The following is a 26,242-nucleotide window of genomic DNA, read 5'->3' as shown; positions in this document are numbered from 1 at the left end:
TTGGAGGGAGTACTAAGAGACAGAATCTACAAGCATTTGGATAGACTGGGACTTATTAGGGAGAGTCAACATGGCTTTGTGCGTGGTAGGTCATGTTTGACCAATCTATTGGAGTTTTTCGAGGAGGTTACCAGGAAAGTGGATGAAGGGAAGGCAGTGGATATTGTCTACATGGACTTCAGTAAGGCCTTTGACAAGGTCCCGCATGGGAGGTTAGTTAGGAAGATTCAGTCTCTAGGTATACATGGAGCGGTGGTAAATTGGATTAGACATTGGCTCGATGGAAGAAGCCAGAGAGTGGTGGTAGAGAATTGCTTCTCTGAGTGGAGGCCTGTGACTAGTGGTGTGCCACAGGGATCAGTGCTGGATCCATTGTTATTTGTCATCTATATCAATGATCTGGATGATAATGTGGTAAATTGGATCAGCAAGTTTGCTGATGATACAAAGATTGGATGTGTAGTAGACAGTGAGGAAGGTTTTCAGAGCCTGCAGAGGGACTTGGACCAGCTGGAAAAATGGGCTAAAAAATGGCAGATGGAGTTTAATACTGACAAGTGTAAGGTATTGCATGTTGGAAGGACAAACCAACGTAGAACATACAGGGTTAATGGTAAGGCACTGAGGAGTGCAGTGGAACAGAGGGATCTGGGAATACAGATACAAAATTCCTTAAAAGTGGCGTCACAGGGTCGTAAAGAGAGCTTTTGGTACATTGGCCTTTATTAATGAAAGTATTGAGTATAAGAGCTGGAATGTTATGATGAGATTGTATAAGGCATTGGTGAGGCCAAATCTGGAGTATTGTGTTCAGTTTTAGTCACCAAATTACAGGGAGGATATAAGTAAGGTTGAAAGAGTACAGAGGAGGTTTACAAGGATGTTGCCGGGACTTGAGAAACTCAGTTACAGAGAAAGGTTGAATAGGTTGGGACTTTATTCCCTGGAGCGTAGAAGAATGAGGGGAGATTTGATAGAGGTATATAAAATTATGATGGGTATAGATAGAGTGAATGCAAGCAGGCTTTTTCCACTGAGGCAAGGGGAGAAAAAAACCAGAGGACATGGGTTTAGGGTGAGGGGGGGAAAGTTTAAAGGGAACATTGGGGGGGGCTTCTTCACACAGAGAGTGGTGGGAGTATGGAATGAGCTGCCAGACGAGGTGGTAAATGCAGGTTCTTTTTAACATTTAAGAATAAATTGGACAGATACATGGATGGGAGGTGTATGGAGGGATATGGTCCTGTGCAGGTCAGTGGGACTAGGTAGAAAATGGTTCAGCACAGCCAAGAAGGGCCAAAAGGCCTGTTTCTGTGCTGTAGTTTCTATGGTTTCTATGGGCCAAATGCAGGCAAATAGGACTAGCTTAGATTAAAATCGGTGTGTATGGACCAGTCGGGCTGAAGGGCCTGTGTTCAGACTATATGACTTTGTAATAATATGCACACAGTAAGTCAGCAGATAACAAGGATTTAATGCAGCTCATGGACATAGCTCTATAAAAAAAATGGATGAGATGAGCACAAAAGGCAAGGTTAACATTTATCAGGTGAGAACCAACAAGGATTTGTCAAGGACTTTCATGTCTGAACTAACTTGACTGAATTTTGTCAGAAACTAACAAGAGATTTGACAAGAACAGTGCACTGATCTGTCCATGTCCAGTAGATTTCTGACAGCCTTTGATAAGGTCCCACATAGGAGATTAGTGTGCAAAATTAGAGCACATGGTATTGGGGGTAGGGGTACTGACATGGATTGTAAATTGGTTGGCAGATAGGAAACAAAGAGTAGGGATTAATGGGTCCCTTTCAGAGTGGCAGGTGGTGACTAGTGGGGTACCACAAGGCTTGGTGCTGGGACCGCAGCTATTTACAATATAGATTAACGATTTAGATGAAGGGATTAAAAGTAACTAGCAAATTTGCAGATGACACAAAGCTGGGTGGCAGTGTGAAATGTGCGGAGGATGTTGAGATAATGCAGGATGACTTGGACAGGTTGGGTGAGTGGGCAGATGCAGTTTCATGTGGATAAATGTGAGGTTATCCACTTTGGTGGCAAGAACAGGAAGGCAGATTACTATTTGAATGGTGTCAAGTTAGGAAAAGGGGAAGTAGGAGATCTAGGTGTCCTTGTTCATCAGTCACTGACAGTAAGCATGTGGGTACAGCAGGCAGTGAAGAAAGCTAATGGCATGTTGGCCTTCATAACAAGGGGAGTTGAGTATAGGAGCAAAGAGGTCCTTCCGCAGTTGCACAGGGCCCTGGTGAGACCACACCTGGAATATTGTGTGCAGTTTTGGTCTCCAAATTTGAGGAAGGACATTCTTGCTATTGAGGGAGTGCAGCAGAGGTTCACGAGGTTAATTCCCGGGATGGCAGGATTGTCATATGTTGAAATATTGGAGTGACTGGGCTTGTATACAGTGGAATTTAGAAGGATGAGAGGGGATCTGATTGAAACATATAAGATTATTAAGGGATTGGACATGCAAGAGGCAGGAAACATGTTCCCGTTGATGGCTGAGTCCAGAACCAGAGGCCACAATTTGAGCATAAGGGGTAGGCCATTTAGAACGGAGTTGAGGAAAACTTTTTCACCCAGAGAGTTGTGAAGCTGTGGAATGCTCTGCCTCAGAAGGCAGTGGAGGCCAAGTCTCTGGATTCTTTCAAGAAAGAGTTAGATAGAACTCTTAAAGATAGCGGAGTCAAGGGATATGGGGAGAAGGCAAGAACAGGGTACTGATTGTGGATGATCACCCATGATCACAGTGAATGGCGGCACTGGCTCGAAGGGCCGAATGGCCTATTCCTCCACCTATTGTCTATTGACATGATCCCATATGGCAGGCTGATCACAAACTTTAAAGCCGATTCGATCTAAATGGGTACTTCGACCAGTAGCATCCCATGCTTTCACAGCTGCTCGTGTTCATGACTGAGACTTAATTGCCGGGAGCATTTGAAAGGCTGCAGATGATGCATTGTTATATCTGTGATTGACAGTGGAAAGCCTGAAAAAAGATGCAGATACTCTAACCATTTCAGTAAAAAAGTGGCAAAAGGAATTGCAGAAGTATATGATGCCTCAAGAACACAACAGGACCAGGAATAAGCCATATGATCACTCAAGCTGGCAACTCCAATTAAAGTGACCTTATCTGATCGACCCCAGGGGTCCAACAGCACCTATTCTAGCAACACACATAAAAATTGCCAGTGAACGCAGCAGGCCAGGCAGCACCTATAGGAAGAGGTACAGTCGCCGTTTCGGGCCGAGACCTTTCATCAGGACTAACTGAAAGAAGAGATAGTAAGAAATTTGAAAGTGGGAGGGGGAGGGGGAGATCCGAAATGATAGGAGAAGACAGGAAGGGGACGGATGGAGCCAAGAGCTGGAAAGTTGATTGGCAAAAGAAATATGAGAGGATCATGGGATGGAAAGAAAGGGGGAGAGGGGAAGCCCAGAGGATGGGCAAGGAGTATAGTGAGAGGGACAGAGGGAGAAAAAGAGAGAGAAAAAAATAATAATGAAAAATAAATAAATAACGGATGGGGTATGAAGGGGAGGTGGGGCATTAACGGAAGTTAGAGGAGTCAATGTTCATGCCACCAGGTTGGAGGCTACCCAGACGGAATATAAGGTGTTGTTCCTCCAACCTGAGTGTGGCTTCATCTTTACAGTAGAGGAGGCCGTGGATAGACATATCAGAATGGGAATGGAACGTGGAATTAAAATGTGTGGCCACTGGGAGATCCTGCTTTCTCTGGCAGGACAGAGCGCAGGTGTTCAGTGAAACAGTCTCCAGCCTGCGTCGGGTCTCGCCAATATATAGAAGGCCGTATCGGGAGCACTGGACGCAATATATCACCCCAGCCGACTCACAGGTGAAGTGTTGCCTCACCTGGAAGGACTGTCTCGGGCGATGAATGGTGGTGAGGGAGGAAGTGTAAGGGCATGTGTAGTACTTATTCCGCTTACAAGGATAAGTGCCGGGAGGGAGATTGGTGGGAAAGGATGGGGGGCACGAATGGACAAGGGAGTCGCACAGGGAGCGATCCCAGCGGAAAGCAGAGAGGGGAGGGGAGGAAAAGATGTGCTTAGTGGTGGGATCCCGTTGGAGGTGGCGGAAGTTACAGTGAATAATATGTTGGACCCGGAGGCTGGTGGGGTGGTAGGTGAGGACAAGGGGAACCCTATTCCTAGTGGGGTGGCGGGAGGATGGGGTGAGAGCAGATGTGCATGAAATGGGAGAGATGCATTTGAGAGCAAAGTTGATGGTGGAGGAAGGGAAGCTCCTTTCTTTAAAAAAAAAGGACATCTCCTTCGTCCTGGAATGAAAAGCTTCATCCTGAGAGCAGATGCAGCGGAGATGGAGGAATTGTGAGAAGGGGATGGCATTTTTGCAAGAGACAGGGTGGGAAGAGGAATAGTTCAGGTAGCTGTGAGAGTCCGTAGGCTTATAGTAGACATCAGTAGATAAGCTGCCTCCAGAGATAGAGACAGAAAGATCAAGAAAGGGGAGGGAGGTGTCGGAAATGGACCAGGTAAACTTGAGGGCAGGGTGAAAGTTGGAGGCAAAGTTAATGAAGTCAACGTGCTCAGCATGCGTACAGGAAGCAGCGCCAATGCAGTCGTTGATGTAGCAAAGGAAAAGTGGGGGACAGATACCAGTACAGGCTTGGAACATGGATTGTTCCACAAAGCCAATAAAAAGGCAGGCATAGCTGGGACCCATACGGGTGTCCATGATCCTCTCATATCCCTTTTGTCAATCAACTTTCCAGCTCTTAACTCAATCCCTTCCCCCTCCTGTCTTCTATTATTTCGGATCTCCCCCTCCCCCTCCCACTTTCAAATCTCTTACTATCTCTTCTTTCAGTTAGTCCTGACGAAGGGTCTTGGCCCGAAACGTCAACTGTACCTCTTCCTACAGATGCTGCCTGGCCTGCTGCGTTAACCAGCAATTTTTATGAGTGTTGCTTGAAATTCCAGCATCTGCAGATTTCCTCGTGTAAGCACCTATTCTAGTTCCCCTTAGTTCTCAATTCTTCACTCTTTCAAAACTATCTACCTTTAAATAATCCTTTAAATAACTTAGGCCCCACAACTCTCTAAAGCTCACGATTCCAGAAATTCAACACTCTGTTCTGGAAGAAATCTCTTACCTACTCCTTTAAAGCAGTCTCCTCATCCTAGTAAAGGCTCTTACTCGTGAAAAGTTGATAAATAACAGATGGGGTATGAGGGGGAGGTGGGGCATTACTGGAAGTTAGAGAAGTCAATGTTCATGCCATCAAGTTGAAGGCTACCCAGACGGAATATAAGGTGTTGTTCCTCCAACCTGAGTGTGGCTTCATCTTTACAGTAGAGGAGGCCGTGGATAGACATGTCAGAATGGGAATGGGATGTGGAATTAAAATGTGTGGCCACTGGGAGATCCTGCTTTCTCTGGAGGACAGAGCATAGGTGTAGAGTTTGGGTAGCCTCCAACCTGATGGCATGAACATCGACTTCTCTAACTTCCGCTAATGCCCCACCTCCCCCTCGTACCCCATCTGTTCCTTATTTTTATACACACATTCTTTCTCTCACTCTCCTTTTACTCCCTCTGTATATACCCCTTGCCCATCCTCTGGGTCCCCCCCTCACCCCGCCCTCCTTGTCTTTCTTCCCGGATCTCCTGTCCCATGATCCTCTCGTATCCCTTTTGCCTATCACCTGTCCAGCTCTTGGCTCCATCCCTCCCCCTCCTGTCTTCTCCTATCATTTTGGATCTCCCCCTCCCCCTCCAACTTTCAAATCCCTTACTCACTCTTCCTTGAGTTAGTCCTGACGAAGGGTCTCGGCCTGAAACGTCGACTGTACCTCTTCCTAGAGATGCTGCCTGGCCTGCTGCGTTCACAAGCAACTTTGATGTGTGTTGCTTGAATTTCCAGCATCTGCAGAATTCCTGTTGTTTGCCCCATTTAGATAATAGTCCACTCTATTATTCCTTTTACCAAAATGCATTATCATACATTTTGCAACTGTGTATTCCATCTGCCACTTTTTTGCAAATGCATCAAATTTGTCTAAGTCCTGCTGCAAATGCATTGCTTCCACAGCACTACCTCCCATTCCTTCTATAATCCCCAAACTTTGCCACAAAGCCATCAATTCCTTATCCAAATCATTGACAAACAATGTGAAAAGTAGCAGTCCCAATATTGACCCGAGGAACATCACTAGCCAACCAGAAAAGGCCACCTTCATTCTCACTTGCTGCCTCCTCTCTATCAGATATTCATCTATCCACGTCAGTATCGTTCCTGTAATAGAAACCATAGAAACTACAGCACAGAAACAGGCCTTTTGGCCCTTCTTGGCTGTGCCGAACCATTTTCTGCCTAGTCCCACTGACCTGCACACGAACCATATCCCTCCATACACCTCCCATCCATGTATCTGTCCAATTTATTCTTAAATGTTAAAAAAGAACCTGCATTTACCACCTCATCTGGCAGCTCATTCCATACTCCCACCACTCTCTGTGTGAAGAAGCCCCCCCTAATGTTCCCTTTAAACTTTCCCCCCCCTCACCCTAAACCTATGTCCTCTGGTTTTTTTCTCCCCTTGCCTCAGTGGAAAAAGCCTGCTTGCATTCACTCTATCTATACCCATCATAATTTTATATACCTCTATCAAATTTCCCCTCATTCTTCTATGCTCCAGGGAATAAAGTCCCAACCTATTCAACCTTTCTCTGTAACTGAGTTTCTCAAGTCCCAGCAACATCCTTGTAAACCTTCTCTGTACTCTTTCAACCTTATTTATATCCTTCCTGTAATTTGGTGACCAAAACTGAACACAATACTCCAGATTCGGCCTCACCAATGCCTTATACAACCTCATCATAACATTCCAGCTCTTATACTCAATACTTTGATTAATAAATGCCAATGTACCAAGAGCTCTCTTTACGACCCTATCTACCTGTGACGCCACTTTTAGGGAATTTTGTATCTGTATTCCCAGATCCCTCTGTTCCACTGCACTCCTCAGTGCTTTACCATTAACCCTGTATGTTCTATGTTGGTTTGTCCTTCCAACGTGCAATACCACACACTTGTCAGTATTAAACTCCATCTGCCATTTTTTAGCCCATTTTTCCAGCTGGTCCAAGTCCCTCTGCAGGCTCTGAAAACTTTCCTCACTGTCTACTACACATCCAGTCTTTGTATCATCAGCAAACTTGCTGATCCAATTTACCACATTATCATCCAGATCATTGATATAGATGACAAATAACAATGGATCCAGCACTGATCCCTGTGGCACACCACTAGTCACAGGCCTCCACTCAGAGAAGCAATTCTCTACCACCACTCTCTGGCTTCTTCCATCGAGCCAATGTCTAATCCAATTTACCTGGCGACTGAATTTTCCTAACTAACCTCCCATGTGGGACCTTGTCAAAGGCCTTACTTAAGTCCATGTAGACAATATCCACTGCCTTCCCATCATCCACTTTCCTGGTAACCTCCTCGAAAAACTCCAATAGATTGGTCAAACATGACCTACCACACACAAAGCCATGTTGACTCTCCCTAATAAGTCCCAGTCTATCCAAATGCTTGTAGATTCTGTCTCTTAGTACTCCCTCCAATAACTTACCTACTACCGACGTTAAACTTACTGGCGTATAATTTCCCAGATTACTTTTCAATCCCTTTTTAAACAACGGAACAACATGAGCCACTCTCCAATCCTCCGGCACCTCACCTGGAGATAGCGACATTTTAAATATTTCAGCCAGGGCCCCTGCAATTTCAACACTAGTCTCCTTCAAGGTCCGAGGGAACACCCTGTCAGGTCCCGGGGATTTATCCACTTTAATTTTCCTCAAGACAGCAACGACCTCCTCCTTTTCGATCTGTACAGTTTCCATGATCTCACTACTTGTTTCCCTTAATTCCATAGACTTCATGCCAGTTTCCTTAGTAAACACAGACGCAAAAAACCTATTTAAGATCTCCCCCATTTCCTTTGGTTCCGCACATAGCCGACCACTCTGATCTTGACTGCCAAGGCAACCTCATGTCTTCTTTTAGCCCTCCTGATTTCTTTCTTAAGTATTTTCTTGCACTTCTTATACTCCTCAAGCACCTCATTTACTCCCTGCTTCCTATACACGTCATACAACTCCCTCTTCTTCTTTATCAGAGTTGCAATATCCCTTGAGAACCACGGTTCCTTATTCCTATTCACCTTGCCTTTAATCCTGACAGGAACATACAAATTCTGCACTCTCAAAATTTCTGCTTTGAAGGCTTCCCACCTACCGATCACATCCATGCCAGAGAACAACCTGTCCCAATCCATGCTTTTTAGATCCTTTCTTATTTCTTCAAATTTGGCCTTCTTCCAGTTAAGAACCTCAACCCTTGGACCAGATCTATCCTTGTCCATGATCAAGTTGAAAGTAATGCCATAGGATTTTATTTTATTTGAAAAAGAATAGCAACTCTTTACAAAGCCTGTTTGATCTTTAAAAATAATTTTACCCAAAATATTCTCCAACCAATTGGCCATTATCTTTGCCAGAATCTTAGCATCGACATTCAGTAATGAAATAGGTCTATATGAAGCACAGTCAGTGGGATCTTTATCTTTTTTAATAATTAAAGAAATAGAAGCCTCATAAAAAGTAAGTCACCTTTCACAAAAGAATCCTTAAACATTTCCAACATATACGGAGAAAGCAACTTTATAAAGGGTCGCTATTCTTTTTCAAATGTTCGGAGACTATTTACATTATATATTCATCCTCTTTTAAAACTCCACAATGTGTTGTATCTTTGGATGCTGAAAAAGCGTTCAATCAAGTCGAATGGAAATATTTATTTTATGTTTTAGAGAAATTTCACTTTGGTGCTAATTTTAATAATTGGATTAAAATGATATATAAAGCTCCTATTGCTACTGTTGTCACTAACAATTGTAGGTCTCTTTTTTTTCCAGCTTTCACAGGGGACAAGGCAAGGCTGTCCATTAAGTCCTTTGTTATTTAATTTAATATTAGAACCCCTTGGTATTGCTCTTCGTGAGGCTAAAAATATCCATGGGATTTTTGTGAATGAGACCCTGCATAAGATCTCTCTTTATGCTGACGATTTATTGGTTTATATATCTAATCCTGACGTATCTATTCCTGCCTTGCTAAAATTATTCAATGAATTTGGAGATTTTTCAGGATATAAAATAAATTTCAGTAAAAGTGAATTGTTTCCTTTAAATGATTCTGTCTCTAGATATGATAATACTCCTTTTAAAGTCACAGATTCTTTATAGATATTTAGGTATTATAATTACTAAAAAGTATAAGGATCTTTATAAAGCCAAATTTGTTCCTTTAGTAGACTCTATGAATTATTTATTTAGTAGATGGAGTCCACTTACATTTTCACTTGTTGGTCGTATTCATATAGTTAAAATGATGATTTTACCAAAACTTTTATATTTATTTCAGAATACCCCTGTTTTTTTTGACTAGGAAGTTTTTTGATCGGATTGATTCTATTATTTTACCTTTTATTTGGAATAATAAAAGACCAAGAATTAGTAAATGTCACTTACAAAAATTGAAAAAGGATGGAGGTCTTGCTTTGCCTAATCTAAGAATATATTATTGGGCTGTTAATGTGCGATACGCGTCCTTTTGGTTATATTGGGTTGATAAGCGTGATCGGCCAATTTGGGTAGACCTGGAACTGAAAGTTGTAAAACAGTTTTATTTAACCTCATTATTGGGAGCTGCTTTATCTATACAATTAGCTAAAGTTGCTAATTTAAACCTATATCCTGTGATTAAGTATTCTTTACAAATATGGCTCCAGTTCCACAATTTTTTTAATCTTAAAAAATTTAAACTTTGTAGTTTAATTTATCGAAATTACTTTGTTAGGTCTTCTTTGAGTGATCCATTTTTTTTTAACTTAATTTTAATTAATTTTTTTTGGATTATTTAAAGAAGATAGATTGATGTCTTTTGAACAAATAACTGATATATATTCCCTTTCATACTCACACTTTCTGCAATACCTTCAAGTTAAATATTTTTTACAAAAATATTTAAGTAATTTTCCTTACATATTGGAGGCTGACCTGTTAGATACTATTATGAGTATGAACCCTTCGATCAAGGGTTCTTTTGGAAGAATTTATAATTTATTATTACAATGGGATAAGCGTCCTTTATCTAAGATTAAACAGGATTGGGAAAAGGAACTCAATTTGACTTTTATGACCGAGGATTAGATGCGGATTTTGAAGTTGGTTAACTCTTCTTCAATTTGTGCTAGTCATTCACTGATTCAATTTAAAATTGTACATCGTTATCACTTGACGAAGGAGAGACTTCCTAAAATATTTTCTAATGTTGATAGTTATTGTGATAGATGTAAAACTGAGATAGCTACACTGACACATATATTTTCGTCTTGTTCTATATTGGAACAGTTCTGGAAGGCAGTTTTTTCAACAATTTCTAAAGCACTTAAAATTAATCTACAACCTAATAAATTAACTGTGCTTTTTGGAATAATTCCTCAAAATATTAATGGTATTTCTGTGTCTAACCAACATGTTATTGCATTTGTTACATTGATAGCTAGGAGGGCCATTTTGTTGAAGTGGAAGGATATATCAGCTCCCACTTTGTCACAATGGTTCTCTCAAGTGATGCTATGTCTTAGTTTGGAGAAAATTAGAAGTCGAACTTTTGAACCTTTATTTGATTTTAAGAAAAGATGGGGCTCATTTGCTTGTTATTATCATTTGAGCTAATTGAGAGATTCTTTCCACGATCTAATTGTAAATTTTTTGGTATATATTTTTTTCTTGCTGGTGGTTTGATGTTTATTTTTAGATGCTTTTTGTATGACACATGGCTCCATGGTTGTACATCTAATTGATTTTTCCTCCCCCCCACTTTCTCTGCTTAGTAGGTTTTTTTTGTTATCACAAAATTTTTTTCAATCTTTAAGATAATGTCGTTTTTGAGACATTGTAAGTGTTGTTACTTTAATGTACTCCTGTCATTTCTTTTGTATAACAATAAAAAGATTTGAAAAGAAAGGATTTTATCTTATTAAGCAGCCTCAAGTGAGGCACCTTATCAAATGCCTTCTTAAAATCCAAGTAAATGACATCCACTGCCTCTCCTTTGTCCACCCTGCTTGTTATTTTCTCGAAGAACTCTAACCGATTTGTCAAGCAAGATTTCCCTAGACAGAAACCATGCTGACTTTGATTTATTTTATCATTAAGTCTCCAAGTACCCTGAAATCTCACCCACTCTTTAAGAAAGGAGGAAGACAGCAGAAAATATAGACCAGTTAGCCTGACCTCAGTGGTTGGGAAGATGTTGGAGTCAATCGTTAAGGATGAGGTTATGGAGTACTTGATGACACAGGACAAGATAGAACATAGTCAAACACACATAAAAGTTGCTGGTGAACGCAGCAGGCTAGGCAGCATCTATAGGAAGAGGTACAGTCCATGTTTCCAGCCGAGACCCTTCGTCAGGACTGACACAAACAAAATGCTGGCGAACGCAGCAGGCCAGGCAGCATCTATAGGAAGAGGTACAGTCGACGTTTCGGGCCGAGAACTTGCCTGTTGGAATTCTCTGAGGAGATTACACTTTGGATAGATAAAGGAGATGCAGTGAATGTTGGACTTTCAGAAACCCTTTGACAATGTGACACACATGAGGTTGCTTACCAAGTTAAGAGCCCATGGTATTTTAGGAAAGTTACTGGCATGGTTAGAGCATTGGTTAATCAGTAGGAGGGTGAGTCAGTAATGAGGAAGGCAAATGCAATGTTAGCATCCATTTCAAGAGGTCTAGAACACAAGAGCAAGGATGTGATGCTGAGGCTTTATAAGGCACTGGTGAGGCCTCGCCTTGAGTATTATGAACAGTTTCGGGGTCTTCATCGAAGAAAAGGTATGCTGGCATTGGGGATGGTTCTGGGAATGAAAAGGTTATCACACGAGGAATATTTGAAAGCTCTGGGTCTGTACTCTCTGGAACTTAGAGCGATAAGGGAGGATCTCACTGAAACCTTTCGAATGCTGATAGGCCAAGATAGAGTAGATTTGGAAAGGATGTTTCCTATGGTGGGGAGTCTAAAATAAGAGGGCACGGCCTTAGGATAGAGGAGCGTTCATTTAAAACAGAGATGCGGAGAAATTTCTTTAGTCAGAAGATGGTATGTGGAATTTATTACCACAGGCAGCTGTGAAAGACAGGTCATTAGGGATAGTTAAAGCAGAGCTTGACAGGTTCTTGATTGGTCATGGCATCAAAGGTTATGGGCAGAAGGCCGGGGAGTGGGGCTGAGAGGGGGGAAAGAGAAAAGGATCAGCAGACTCGATGGGCCAAATGGCCTAATCCTGCTCCCATGTCTTATAGTCTTAATAATAAGTCTCCAACACATTCTCAACCACTGAGGCCAGGTCAATTGGCCTACAATTTATTTTCCTTTGCCTTTCTCCCTTCTTAAAGAGTCGGGTGACATTTGCAATCTTCAAGTCCTCTGGGACCATGCCAGAATCAAATGATTCTTGAAAGATCATGACCAATGCATCCACTATCTCTTCAGCAACCTCTCTCAGGAGTCTGGGATGTTGTCCATCTGGTCCAGGGGACTCATTCACCTTAGGACCTTTGAGTTTGCCTAGCACTTTTTCCTTTGTAATACCAATGGCACTAAATCCTGCTCCCTGACACTCACAGACCTCTGGTACACTACTTGTGTTTTCCACAGACTGATGTTAAGCTCTCAACTATGGCCTTCTTTCAGCCAATACTCAGTGATGCTCACGTCTTACCAACCAATCTCTAATTGCTCCATGATTTCGTCTAACTTATCCTGAATGCTACGTGTATTTAAATACAGCATTTTCGTCCTTTTGAATTTTGCCTCTGTGGTACAACTCAACTCTTCGCTCTGTCTGCACTTGGACCTAATCATGGCTTGTCCTTCCTTACATTTCTGTTACATCCATCATCTACTTGTAAACCTGCTGGCTTATCCTGAGCTCTATCATACTGATTCTCATCCCCCTGCCATATTAGATTAAGCCACCCCCAACAGCTCTAGTAAACCTGCCCGCAAGAATATTGGCCCCCCTCAGATTCAAGTGCAACCCATCCCTTTTGTACAGGTCACATCTGCCCCAGGTGAGGTCCTAATGATCCAAAAATCTGAATCCCTGCCCCTCACTCCAATTCTTCAGCCATGCATTTGTTTACCACCTCACTCTATTCCTATCCTCACTGTCACGTGGCACAAGCAGCAATCCCAAGATAACTACCCTTGTGGTCCTGCTTCTCAGCTTCCTTCCTATCTCCTTGTATTCTGTTTTCAGGACCTCCTTCCTTTTTCTGGGTCTCCAAGTGTTCTGGTTTCCTCCCCCCCACCCATCTCAAAGACATGTGGAATGGTTGGTTAACTGGCTGCAGTAAATTGCCTCTAATGCGTAGGTGAGTGGCAGAATCTGAGTGAAGTTTGTGGTGGGTGCCTGGAATGTGTTGCCAGGGATGACGGCAGATATGATAGAGATGTTTCAGAGGCTCTTAAGTAGATACATGAATGTTCAGAAAATGGTGGGATATGCAGGCAGAAGAGGTAAAGGTATCATTATTTGAATTAATTTGGCAAAACACTCCTAGCAGAATACTCTATTCCTGTGCTGGACCATCCTATGAAGTTGATAGCACATAGGAAGTATGAAAAAATAGAATTTAGTAGTGTAAATGAGTGGTTAAGATTGGCATGGACTTGGTGGACAGAAAGGCCCCTTTCCATGCTGTATCCCTCTATGTGTAGATTAGATTGCCAGACCAAAGGAAACATATGGTTGCATTGGAGAGTGTGCAGGGAAGTTCACCAAGATATTGTCTGGAATGGAGTGAAATAGAGTGCATCTGAATAAAAAGGTTTTACCCAAAGTACCCACCTCCTTACTTTCTCATGTAGTATATTCCAAAGTGCAGAATGTAATTGCCCTTTGGAACGTATGAATGAGAAGGTAAAGAGGCAGGTATTCTCTCAACATTAAAATGATCTAAATGAGCACTTCAATTACCAGGGCGTAGAAAACTACAGACCAAATGCTGCTAAATAATGTAAGTGTAGATAGATACTTCATGGTGGGTCAAAGGCTTGTTTCCATGGTGCATGAGGCTATGATTCTATAATTGTGATCGAGGTGCACCACATCTCCTTGGTTGCTAAGGCATTACAGAAGTCACTGAGACTCAAAAACAAACTATTTCTCAGCTGATTGTTGTAGAAATGTCTTTACATATTAATTGAGGACTAAATATCAAGCAGCTTGAATGATGGAATAGACTCACCTGGAACTGAAATCTCAGTGTAACTCGATCTTTTATCTGTCAGTGCGGACAGAGATTTTGGTGCTGATATTGGCCCACTGATAGAATGTCTCTGTGAGCAAAAATACACATTTAAAAACTGTTACTGTGTAATTCTAAATACATAACATCTCAACTACACTGGATTCAAAGCCTATTTCAGTCGTTTCTGTACTAATAACTTCAATTAAATAGCAGTTTGTGAACTTTAAAATTTACTGTTTATAAAAAGAATTATCATGAAGGGTTCAATTCCCGCCGCTGCCTGTAAGAAGTTTCTACGTTCTCCCTGTTACTGCGTGGGTTTACTCCCACAGACCAAAGACGTACCGGTTGGTAGGTTAAATGGTCATTGTAAATTATCCCGTGATTAGACCATAATACCATAAGAGATAGGAGTAGAAAAAGCCATCTGGCCCATTGGGTCTGCTCCGCCATTTCATCATGGCTGATTCATTTTGCTTGCCAGGTCCAATCTCCTGCCTTCTTCCCCATAACCCTTCATGCCCTGACCAATAAAGAATCTATCAATCTCTGCCTCAAATATACATACAGACCTGACCTCCACAGCTGCCTGTGGCAAAAATTCCACAGATTCACCACTCCCTGGTTAAATAAATTGCTCATCTCCTTTCTAAACTAACACCCCTCTATTCAGAGGTTGTGTCCTCTGTTCTTAACACTCTCCCACCATAGGAAACATCCTCTCCACATCTACTCTATCAAGGTCTTTGATCTTTCAATAGGTGATAGGCTAACAGCAAATCCAGAGATTGCTGGGTGGTGCAGCTCAATAGGCTGGAAGGCCTACTCCATGCTGTATCGCAATAAATTTAAAAAATTAAACAAACAGGAAATAGAGGATTGTAAAGAAATGAAATAATGGAATGTTTTCAGACAACACCACCTCAGTTGATATCTTCCCCAATGAAATGTTACATATACTGAGAATATTCCTCTAAATTGATGGGAGCTTTATGTTACTGGCGTTTCACGGCAAGCAGCAACTGATGAATTTAATTGAATTGACTTTATTTCTTACATTTTTCACATACATGAGTAAAAATCTTCACGTTACATCTCCGTCTAAAGGTACAAGTGCAATCATAGCAATTTATAATAAATAGAACAGTCAATGTAATATACAGTACTCTTAAATCAGCGTGAGTTAATCAGTCTGATGGCCTGGTGGAAGAACCTGTCCCAGAGCCTGTTGGTCCTGGCTTTGATGCCGCAGTACCGTATCCTGGATGGTAGCAGCTGGAATATGTTGTGGTTGGGGAATCATGGTTAAGCCACAACTACTTGCATTTAGGGCATGCGTACAGTGCTGTGTAACATCCCAAGATGCTTCCTGATGCTTTGTGAATACAAATACATTATAGCTACTGTGAAAAAATACACTTATATAAATAAAAATTTAAAATATAGTTTTATTTTGCCAGTAGACAACTGTAGACAAGATACTTGCCTTCATTAGTTTGGCCATCGAAGACAGAAGTTAGGGAAGTTATGCTCCAACGATCAGACCTCAGCTGGAGGACTGTTGTGGAGTTCTGGCCAGCACAGTATAGGAAAGATGTGATAGCACAGAAGATGATGAAAAGGTGATTCATCAGTCCTGATGCACAGATTTCACCGAAAACAGAGAACTCCTTTCCCCCTACAGTTCACTGAGTTCTTCCAGCAGCCTGTTTCTCCAGATCTGCAGTCTCTCGTATCTTCATTTTACTAGAACGTTGCCTGGGATGGAGTAGCTCAGTTATGAGGAGAGACTGGAGAAGCCAGGTTTGTTTTCCCTAGTGTGAGAAGTTTATGAGGGGACATGACTGAAATATATAAATCTATGAAGAATATAGATGGGGTATGGGGTGCCTGAAGTGGCTTATCTGGTCCGTTATGGGACGACTCACTCACATTTGGTCCCAACCAGACACTCAGTTCTCACCTGTGGTTCCAAGTCATTACTTGCATGCCAGCAGTGGCCACATCCTGGTACTAAACCAGGTGAGAGTAGCAGGTGGGCCTCATACCCCAGGGAGGTATGTGCCTGTCTTAGCATGCAAAGTCAGCTATGGCCGACTGGGCAAATGAGATCAATAGTGAGATCCAATGGCCAGGAAGGCTGTTCTGCAATGCCTTCTGGAAAGCGATGGACATGACAAAGCACAGAAGAAGTCACGTTTACCACGGCAATCAAAGAAGACCTCAGTTGTGACGACCACTCTTACCATTGGACACGGACTTTGGAGGTCAAAGGAGTAGAAATGCCCCAGTGCAACCACCCTTTCATTTTAAAAACGCACCTACACAGGTTTCTCTGTCGTATCAGTCAAGACAGGATAAACTACGAGAAATTGTTCCTGCTATTAGATTAGATTAGATTCAACTTTATTGTCATTGTGCCGAGTACAGATACAAAGCCAATGAAATGCAGTTAGCATCTGACCAGAAATGCAAAGAATAGTGTTATTTACAAAATAACTACAAATAAAAAGTGCTACAACACACAAATATAAAAGTATTGAGACAGTACAATACGGATGCAATACTGCTTAGTGCTGTGATGTGAGGTTCAGCAGTGTCACAGCCTCAGGGAAGAAGCTCTTCCTCTGCCTGCTGGTGCAGGAGCGGAGGCTCCTGTAGCGTCTACTGGATGGGAGGAGAGTAAAAACTCCACGGTTAGGGTGAGATGCATCCTTGATAATGCTTTTTGCCCTGCCCAGGCGGCGTTTATGGTAGATGTTCTCAATGGTGGGCAGTTGGGTGCCGATAATCAGCTGGGCAGTTTTCACCACACGCTGGAGTGCTTTGCGGTCTGATACGGGACAATTGCCATACCACATTGAGATGCAGTTGATGAGTATGCTCTCAATCGTACAGCGGTAAAAGTCCATCAGTATCCTGGGACAGAGGTGAGCTTTCTTGATGCTCCACGGGAAATAAAGGCACTGTTGCGTCTTTTTGATCAGGATGGAGGAGTTCAGGGACCAGGTAAGATCCTCGGAAATGTGGACACCAAGGAATTTGAAGCTTGATACACACTCCACTACAGCTCCGTTGATGTAGATGGGGACATGAGCGTGGCTCCTAGCATGCCTGAAGTCCACAACGATCTCCTTGGTCTTCTGGGTGTTAAGGGCCAGGTTGCTGACGGCACACCATGTGGCCAGGTGCTGGACCTCAGCCCTGTAGATAAAACTAGAGGATGGTATGGTTTTGATGGCTCTGCTATAGGAAGAATGTCAAACTGGAGAGGGCGCAATAAAGGTTCACCATGATGCTATCAGGATTGGAGGTCTCGGCTTATAAGGAAAGGCTGGATAGGCTAGGACTTTTTTGCTGTAGTGTAGGAGACTTTGGGGAGAACTTAGCGGTTTATAAAATCATAAAGGGCATAAATAGGGTGTTTAGGCAAAGTCTTTTTCTCAGAATAGGGGAATCCAAAATGAGAGGAGAAGTTTAAAGTGAGAGGGGAAGGAGTTTAAAAGGTTCCTGACAGGCAACCTTTTCATACAGAGGGTGGTGGGTACATGGAACAGGCTGCCAGAGGAAGTGGTAGAGGTGGGCAGAGTTACTACATTTAAAAGGCATTTAACAGTTACACAGATAAGCAAGATTTAGAGGGATATGCATATGGAACTAGCTCTGTTAGGCAACTTGGCTGGTGTGGACAGGTTGGCGGAAGGGTCTATTTTGTGCTCTGACACTATGGAATGATATGAGCTGGACCTTCTTCAGGCAGACAATGGTAAGTATCTAGAATGCACTGCCTGATGGAGTTATTGAAGTCAAGTTGCTGAGTGTATTTAAAAACTACTGCACGCTTGATTCACTAAGGGATGGTAGTTCCATAGCCAAATGTTGGTTCATGGAGTTAATGCAGTTGACTTGGATGAGGTAGGCTGAATGGCTTGTTCCCATGGTGTACGATTATGGTTTCTTTCATGACTAGATGTAGAAGAAATGTGGAGCTTTGATATAAACTGACATTGTTGATTTTGGGAGCATTCTGCTTTTGCAGGTTAGCACACACTGGTTAGTCCTATTTTGCAGCTTCACTGTACTGGCAACTTCTTTACTTCTCTGTAAATCACCTTTGATGCCCTAGACTGGACTATAAAAGGTTCAAAGGTTCACTTATTATCAAAGTATGCATGCAGTATACAACTCTTGAAATTCATCTTCTCTAGATAGCCATGAAATAAAGAAAAAAATGGAGTTCAAAGAAAAACATCAACCCCCCCAGCAGAAAAACCCACACAAAAAAGCACTTACAAATCACCCCAAATTACATACCCCCCCAGTAGAAAAACAAATTGGGTGAACTGAAAGAACATCAAAACACAAAAAATAAAGTCGCTCTGACAAGAAGAAGAAAGAACAAGTGAAAACAACTGCAGCTCAGTGTGGTATGGCAATTGTCCCGTATCGGACCACAAAGCACTCCAGCGTGTGGTGAAAACTGCCCAGTGGATTATCGGCACCCAACTGCCCATCATTGAGAACATCTACCATAAACGCTGCCTGGGCAGGGCGAAAAGCATTATTAAGGATGCATCTCACTCTAACCATGAACTTTTTAACTCTCCTCCCATCCAGTAGGCGCTACAGGAGCCTCCGCTCCTGCACCAGCAGGCACAGGAAGAGCTTCTTCCGAGGCTGTGACCCTGCTGAACTTCACATCACAGCACTAAGCAGTATTGCACCCATATTGTACTGTCTCAGTACTTTTACATTTGGGCGCTGTAGCGCTTACTTTTTATTCGCAGTTATCTTGTAAATAACACTATTCTTTGTACTTCTGGTTAGATGCTAACTGCATTTCATTGGCTTTGTATCTGTACTTGGCACAATGACAAAGTTGAATCTAATCTAATAAAACTGAAAGAGTCCAGTCCAATGCATAAATCACAGAACTACAGTAGCATCCATCCTCCAACGACCATCAGGGAGACCACTCGAACTAAGAGGCAGTGCAGTGAGGGAGACAGGCCGTCACTCACAGGCATCTTATCTGGTAGATTTGAGCTACAGGCGGTCACCCACTAGACACCTTATCTGGCAGCAGCGAGAGATAGGTAGTCAGCGCTGAACACTCCTCGCCTTCCACATTCGCATTGAATGATCAACGTTCTAATCAGCGATTAATCCACATAATCTTAATATCCCACTTTTGAGCTGCCGATGATAGTGTAATGCAAAACAAAATAGGCCAATGAAGTACCTTGAAATGCAACTATCATGGAAATGTCAGAACATTATAAAATATAGGAGAGCAAGCTTCCAGAAATATTAAATTGAGGTTTAAGTACTAGTCAGGATAACAATCTCAATCTTTGAATTTGTGCCACAGAAATTTCTACATCTACCTACCTGAGAGATCAAAAGGTCTCAATTTAACACTTCACTGAAAGTAAATAGTCCTTAACACAAGGGCCTCACACAGCTGCACTGCAAAGTGGCACACTAGCTGTAACTGATTGAAAATGTTTTGTTAAAATGAATTGAGCAGAGAACTTGAGTCAGTTGTTCCAGTGGTATAAATGCATGTTTTCCATGCACACATCTTGTGTGAGGTAAGCGCATCTCAGAGCAGCCAAACACTGTTTTGATCATTAGTATGCATCTGTTGAAACTGATCAGTATGATATATTCGATGGGGAGAAGCATGCAGACGCAGTAGCTTGTTATCACGCAAGGCCACTGAGGTAGTTCCAGGATAAAGGGAAACCTAGCAGAGCGGTTGTCAATGTAGCGTGAGTCAGAGTAGTAGGGCTTTGACGAGGACGGGCCTAGGCAAGGTAAGGAGGTAAGTTATTTTCATCTCTCTCTTTTCCTCTAACATAGGAATAGTGGGTATGACTGCAAGGCCAGTTTTCTGTTCTGGGTGTCAGATGTGGGATATCCGGGAGACTTCCAGCCTCCCTGATGGCCATATCTGTGCCAGGTTCATCAAGCTGCAGCTCCTTAGAGATTGAGTTAGGGAGCTGGAGCTGCAGCTCGATGACCTTCGGCTTGTCAGGGAAAGTGATTGATAGGAGCTACAGGCAGGTAGTCACATCAGAGCTACAGGCAACAGAGAAGCATGTGACTGTCAGGAGAGGGAAGGTAGTGGAGAGCACCCTTGTGGCCGTCCCCTTTACAATAAATATTCCATTTTGAGTACTGTTGGGGTAAACCAGTGGTCCCCAACCACCAGGCCGCAAAGATGTGCTACCGGGCTGCGAGGAAATGATATGATACACTATGAGTCAACTGCACCTTTCCTCATTCCCTGTCACACACTATTGAACTTGAACACCACCCCCCCCCCCCATGCCTGTTGGCAGGTCTGCAAGAATATCGTCAATATTAAACCGGTCCGCAGTGCAAAAAAGGTTGGGGACCCCTGGGGTAGGCAACCTATCTGGGGGAAGTAACAGTGGCCATGTCTCTGGCATTGACTCTGGCCCTGCGGCTCAGAAGGGTAGGGAACAGAAGAGGATGGCCGCAGTAGTAGAGGGCCCTATAGACAGGCGATTCTGAGAGTGCGAAAAAGAAACATGGATGGAAGTTTTCCTCCCAGGTGCCAGGGTTCATGGTGTTTCTGAACACATCCACAATATCCTGAAAACACAGGATGAGCAACAAGAGGTTGTGATACATATTAGTACCAATGACATCAGTAGAAAAAGGGTGGAGGTCCTAAAAACAGAATACAGGAAGTTAGGAAGGAAGCTGAGCAGGTAGTAATCATGGGATTACTGACTGTGCCACGTGACAGTGAATATAGGAACAGAATGAGGAGGCAGATAAATGCACGGCTGAAGGATTGGAACAAGGGGAAGGGATTCAGATCTGTGGATCGCTGGGACCTCTTCTGGGGCAGGTGTGAGCTGTACTAAAAGGAGAGGTTGCACTTAAATCCGAGAGGTACCAATATCCTGGTGGGGAGGATTTAAACTAGATTAGTGGGGGGTGGGGTGGGAACCGAAGTGAGGAGGCAGAGGAAGGGGCGTTTGGCATACAAATACAGACAGCTTGCAGGGATTTTGTGAGGAAGGATAGGCAGATGATAGAGCAAAGATGCACTCAGCCTGAGGGGTTGAGATGTGTCTATTTTAATGCAAGGAGTATCAGAAACCAGGCAGATGAACTTAGAGCGTGGATCAACGTGGAACTATGACGTTGTGGCCATTACAGAGAGTTGGATGTCTCAGAGGCAGGAATGGCTGCTGAATGTGCTGGGCTTCAGATGTTTTAAGAAGGACAGGGAGGGAGGTGGGAGCGTGGCTTTGCTAATCAGGGATAGTGTCCCAGCTGCAGAAAAGGAGGAAGTCATGGAGGGATTTTCTACTGGGTCAGTGTGGGTGGAAGTCAGAAACAGCAAGGAGGTGATAACTCTACTGGGTGGTTTTATAGATGCCCCCGCCCCCCCCCCCCCCAATAGTAACAAGGACATCAAGGAGCAGATAGGGAGGCAGATTCTCGAATGGTGCAATTATAAGGTTGTTGTGATGGGTGATTTTAACTTTCCTAATATTAACTGGCATCTCCTTAGAGCAAGGGGTTTAGATTTGGGGTAGGGGGAAATATGATGCTATTAGGCAGGAACTTGTGAACATAAATTGGGAGCAGACGTTCTTAAGGAAATACAGTGCAGAAATGTGGTAAACGTTCAGGGAACATTTGCATGGTATGTTCCATTGAGGCAGGGGAAGGATGGTAGGGTAAAAAATACCATGGTGTACAAAGAATGTCGAAAATCCAGTTAAGAGGAAAAGAAAAGCTTATGAAAGGTTCAAGAAAATAGGTACTGATAGAGTTCTAGAAAATTACAAGGTTGCCAGGAAGGAGCTTAAGAATGAAACTAGAAGAGCTAGAAGCGGCCGCGAGGAGGCCTTGGTGAGTAGGATTAAGGAAAATACCAAGGCATTCTACAAGTACGTGAAGAGCAAGAGGATGGGCTGTGTGAGAATAGGACCAATCAGGTGCGACAGTGGAAAAATGTGCACTGAGTTGGAGGAGGTACCAGAGGTACTTAATGAATACTTTGCTTCAGTATTCACCTGGGAAAAGTACCTTTTGCAAGTGTGGGGGTGACTTACAGTGGTCTGAAACCACTGAGCATATGGACATTAAAAAAGAGGATGTGTTGGAGCTTTTGAAAAGTATTAAGTGAGATAAGTCGCCGGGACCGGATAAGATAAACCCCAGGCTACTGTGGGAAGTAAGGGAGGAGATTGCTGAGCCTCTGGTGATGATTTTTGCATCACCAATAGGGACAGCAGAAGTACCGGAAGGTTGCAAATATTGTTCCCTTGTTCGAGAAAGGGAGGAGATAACCCAGGAAACTATAGACCAATGAGTCTTACTTCAGTGGTGGGCAAGTTGTTAGAGATCCTGAGAGGCAGGATTTATGAGCATTAGGAGAGACATTATCTGATTAAGGATAGTCAGCATGGCTTTGTTAAAGTCAGGTTATGCCTTACCAGCCCAACTGAATTCTTTGAGGAAGTAACAAAACACATTGATGAAGGTAGAGCCATGGATGTAGTGTATATGGAGTTCAGTAAGGCATTGATAAGGTTCATATACAAGGCTCATTCAGAAAGTGAGGAGGCAGGGGACCCAAGGAGACCTTGCTTTGAAGATCCAGAACTGGCTTGCCCACAGAAGGCAAAGGGTGGTTGTAGATGGCTCGTATTCTACATAGGTCAATGACCAGTGGTGTTCCACAGAGATCTGCTCTGGGACCCCTCCTCTTTGTGATTTTTATAAATGACCTGGATGAAGAAGTAGAAGGGTGGGTTAGTAAGTTCGCTGATGACACTAAGGTTGGGGGTGTTGTGGATAGTTTGGAGGATTGTCAGAGGTTACAGCAGGATACAGAGGTTCCGTCTGGGTAGCCTCGAACCTGATGGCATGAACATTGACTTCTCAAACTTCTGCTAATGCCCCACCTCCCCCTCGTACCCCATCCGTTATTTATTTATATACACATATTCTTTTTCTCTCTCTCCTTTTTCTCCCTCTATCTCCCTCACTATACCCCTTGCCCATCTTCTGGTTTTTCCCCCCTCCCCCTTTTCTTTCTCCCTGGGCCTCCTGTCCCATGATCCTCTCATACCCTTTTGCCAATCATCTGTCCAGCTCTTGGCTCCATCCCTCCCCCTCCTGTCTTCTCCTATCATTTAGGATCTCCCCCTCTCCCTCTCAAATCTCTTACTAGCTCTTCTTTCAGTTAGTCCTGACGAAGGGTCTCCGCCCGAAACATCGACTGTACCCCTTCCTAGAGATGCTGCCTGGCCTGCTGCATTCACCAGCAACTTTTATGTGTGTTACAGAGGTTACTGATAGGATGCATAACTAGGCGGAAAAGTGGCAGATGGAGTTCAACCCAGATAAGTGTGAAGTGGTTCATTTTGGTAGGTCAAATTTGAAGACAGAATATAGTATTAATGGTAAGTCTCTTGGCAGTGTGGAGAATCAAAGGATCTTGGAGTTCGTGTCCATAGGACAGTCAAAGCTGCTGCGTAGGTTGACAGTGTTGTTAAGAAGCCGTATGGTATGGTGGCATTCATCAACCATGGGATTGAGTTCAAGACCCGTGAGGTAATGTTACAGCTATACAAGACCTTGGTCAGACCCACTTGGAATACTGTGTTCAGCTCTGGTCTCCTCACTACAGCAAGGATGTGGATACTATAGACAGAGTGCAGAGGAGATTTACGAGGATGTTGCCTGGATTGGAGAGCATGCCTTATGAGAATAGGTTGAGTGAACTCGGCCTTTTCTCCTTGGAGCAATGGAGGATGAGGGGTGACCTGATAGAGGTGTATAAGATGATGCAAGGCATTGATCCCGTGGATAGCCAGAGGCTTTTTCCCAAGGATGAGAAAGCTAATAGGAAGGGGCATAGATTTAAGATGCTTGGAAGTAGGTACAGAGGAGATGTCAGGGCTATGTTTTTCATATAGAGAGTAGTGTGTCGTGGAATGTACTGCTAGCGATGGTGGTGGAGACAGATACAGTAGCATGTTTTAAGAGCCTCTTAGATAGGTATATGGAGCTCAGAAAAATAGAGGGCTATGTGGTAGGGTAATTCTAGGTAGTTTCTAGAGTAGGTTACATGGTTGGCATAACATTGTGGGCCAAAGGGCCTGTAATCTGCTGTAGATTTCTATGTTCTATGTTAACTTCTGTAGCAGAGGTGGCCTGCAGATGCAAAAACTTTTTGAAGTCATTGCACAGCAATGAGAACAGCCCAACAAGCTCAAAGTGCTTCAGGAACTCTGCAGATCAGGTAGCATCCATGGAGAGGAATAAACAAGTCGAGGCTTTGGGCCAAGGCCTTTAATAAAACCCCAAATAAACATCTTCAGTTTATTCACTCCATAGATGCTGCCTGACTTGCTGAGTTCCTCTAGCATTTTATGTGTGTAGCTCTGGATTTCCAGCATCTGTTGAATAGGCTTCTGTTTCATTGATGCCTGAAATGAGATCCTTGTGGAAGAACTAGCGAAGAGCCAATAACTTACTTTTGAGTCACTAAGAGATGAAATGAAGCACCAGTGGGAGGTGGCAGCCAGAGTAGTTCTCCAAGGAGATGGTGCAATGCCACAAGGATTCTGATGATCTCACATATCAAGTCAAGTTTTGTGGAAATAGTAATAAATTCAATTTGCCAACAGTTATTTGTACTCTATGGCTTAGTCAGAGAAGGGCAAGGAGCAATTTGATGTTTTTAGACTGCAAAGGATTTCACTGAAGGGTCTTATAATGGGATAAAACTCAGTATCATCAGTGTATATCAGGAGCTAAATGCACACCCGATCTTAGGTGTATCATTCATCAAAATATGTTATCTTCATAACACATTTAAAATAGCTGCTGGTGCTACTTGAGATATTAGACCAACAATTGCTGTGTTTGCACTTAATTCCAAGGAATCACAATTTATAATGCACTTTGTAAATGAAATAAAATCAAAGTAGTTATTCTATGAAGAAAATAATTACAGGATTTAAATTATGCAAATTAATACAAGGTACCAATTAAAAACACCAATGAATATAAAAATGCTTACAAAAATTACATTTAATATATTTCTCTAACGAATTATGTACATTGTGTAAATTTACTTCATTTCCATATTAAATACATTATACTCTGTGATTTTAAATCTAGAGTGATAATGTATAGATTATTTTTATCTTTGTCAAATAATATACACTCTTTGGCCACTTTATTAGGTACACCTGCTCGATAATGCATACATCAGAAAGGGAAAGAAATGTGATAGGAGACTTTGACCATGGAATGACTGTGGAATGATTGTCAAACAGGGTAGTTCGAGTATCTCAGAAACCGCTGTTCTCCTGGGATTTTCATACAGAACAGTCTCTAGAGTTTAGAGAATGGTGCAACAACAAACAAAAACAGAACTGCAAGCAGCAGTTCTATGGGCAAAAGCACCTTGTTAGAGAGAGGTCAGAGGAGAATGGTCAGACTGGTTCCAGTTGACAGGAAGGCAAAGGTAACTCAAATACCACAGTCTACACCAAGGGTGCACTGAAGGGCAACTCTGAATGCACAGCATTTCGAACCTGGAAGTGTCCACTGAGTGTATAGTTGATCACTGAGTTTTGAGATTAAGGCTAACAAATTTTAGTGAATATCGTATCTTAATACTCATTGCAAAACTAAGTTGAACAAGAAACTGAAGTTATTTGTATTGAAAAGGCACAGTAGATTAGATGGATAATTGGTATCGGAGGGATGAAGACACTTTTGCCACCAGCATTACCAGTCTTGATTGGAGTCTTT

General features: G+C 42.8%; 1 protein-coding gene across 10 annotated transcripts in view; it reads right to left on the bottom strand.

The window, feature by feature from the left end:
• specc1la (sperm antigen with calponin homology and coiled-coil domains 1-like a) overlaps positions 1-26,242 on the bottom strand; it is a 267,927-nt gene that overhangs the window by 113,707 nt on the left and 127,978 nt on the right. For 9 of the 10 annotated variants that reach the window (XM_072243781.1, XM_072243776.1, XM_072243777.1 and 6 more), the window contains one exon: positions 14,414-14,504. In XM_072243781.1, coding sequence (XP_072099882.1) covers positions 14,414-14,504 — 91 coding nt within the window. Of the gene's footprint in view, positions 1-1,267; positions 3,017-14,413; positions 14,505-26,242 lie in introns of those variants that run through there. The other variant, XM_072243783.1, reaches the window with a different exon arrangement.

Source organism: Mobula birostris, chromosome 25, assembly GCF_030028105.1.
Source record: "Mobula birostris isolate sMobBir1 chromosome 25, sMobBir1.hap1, whole genome shotgun sequence".
In the NCBI taxonomy this organism is placed as follows: Eukaryota; Metazoa; Chordata; class Chondrichthyes; order Myliobatiformes; family Myliobatidae; genus Mobula; species Mobula birostris.
This window is presented reverse-complemented; position numbering and strand designations above follow the sequence as displayed.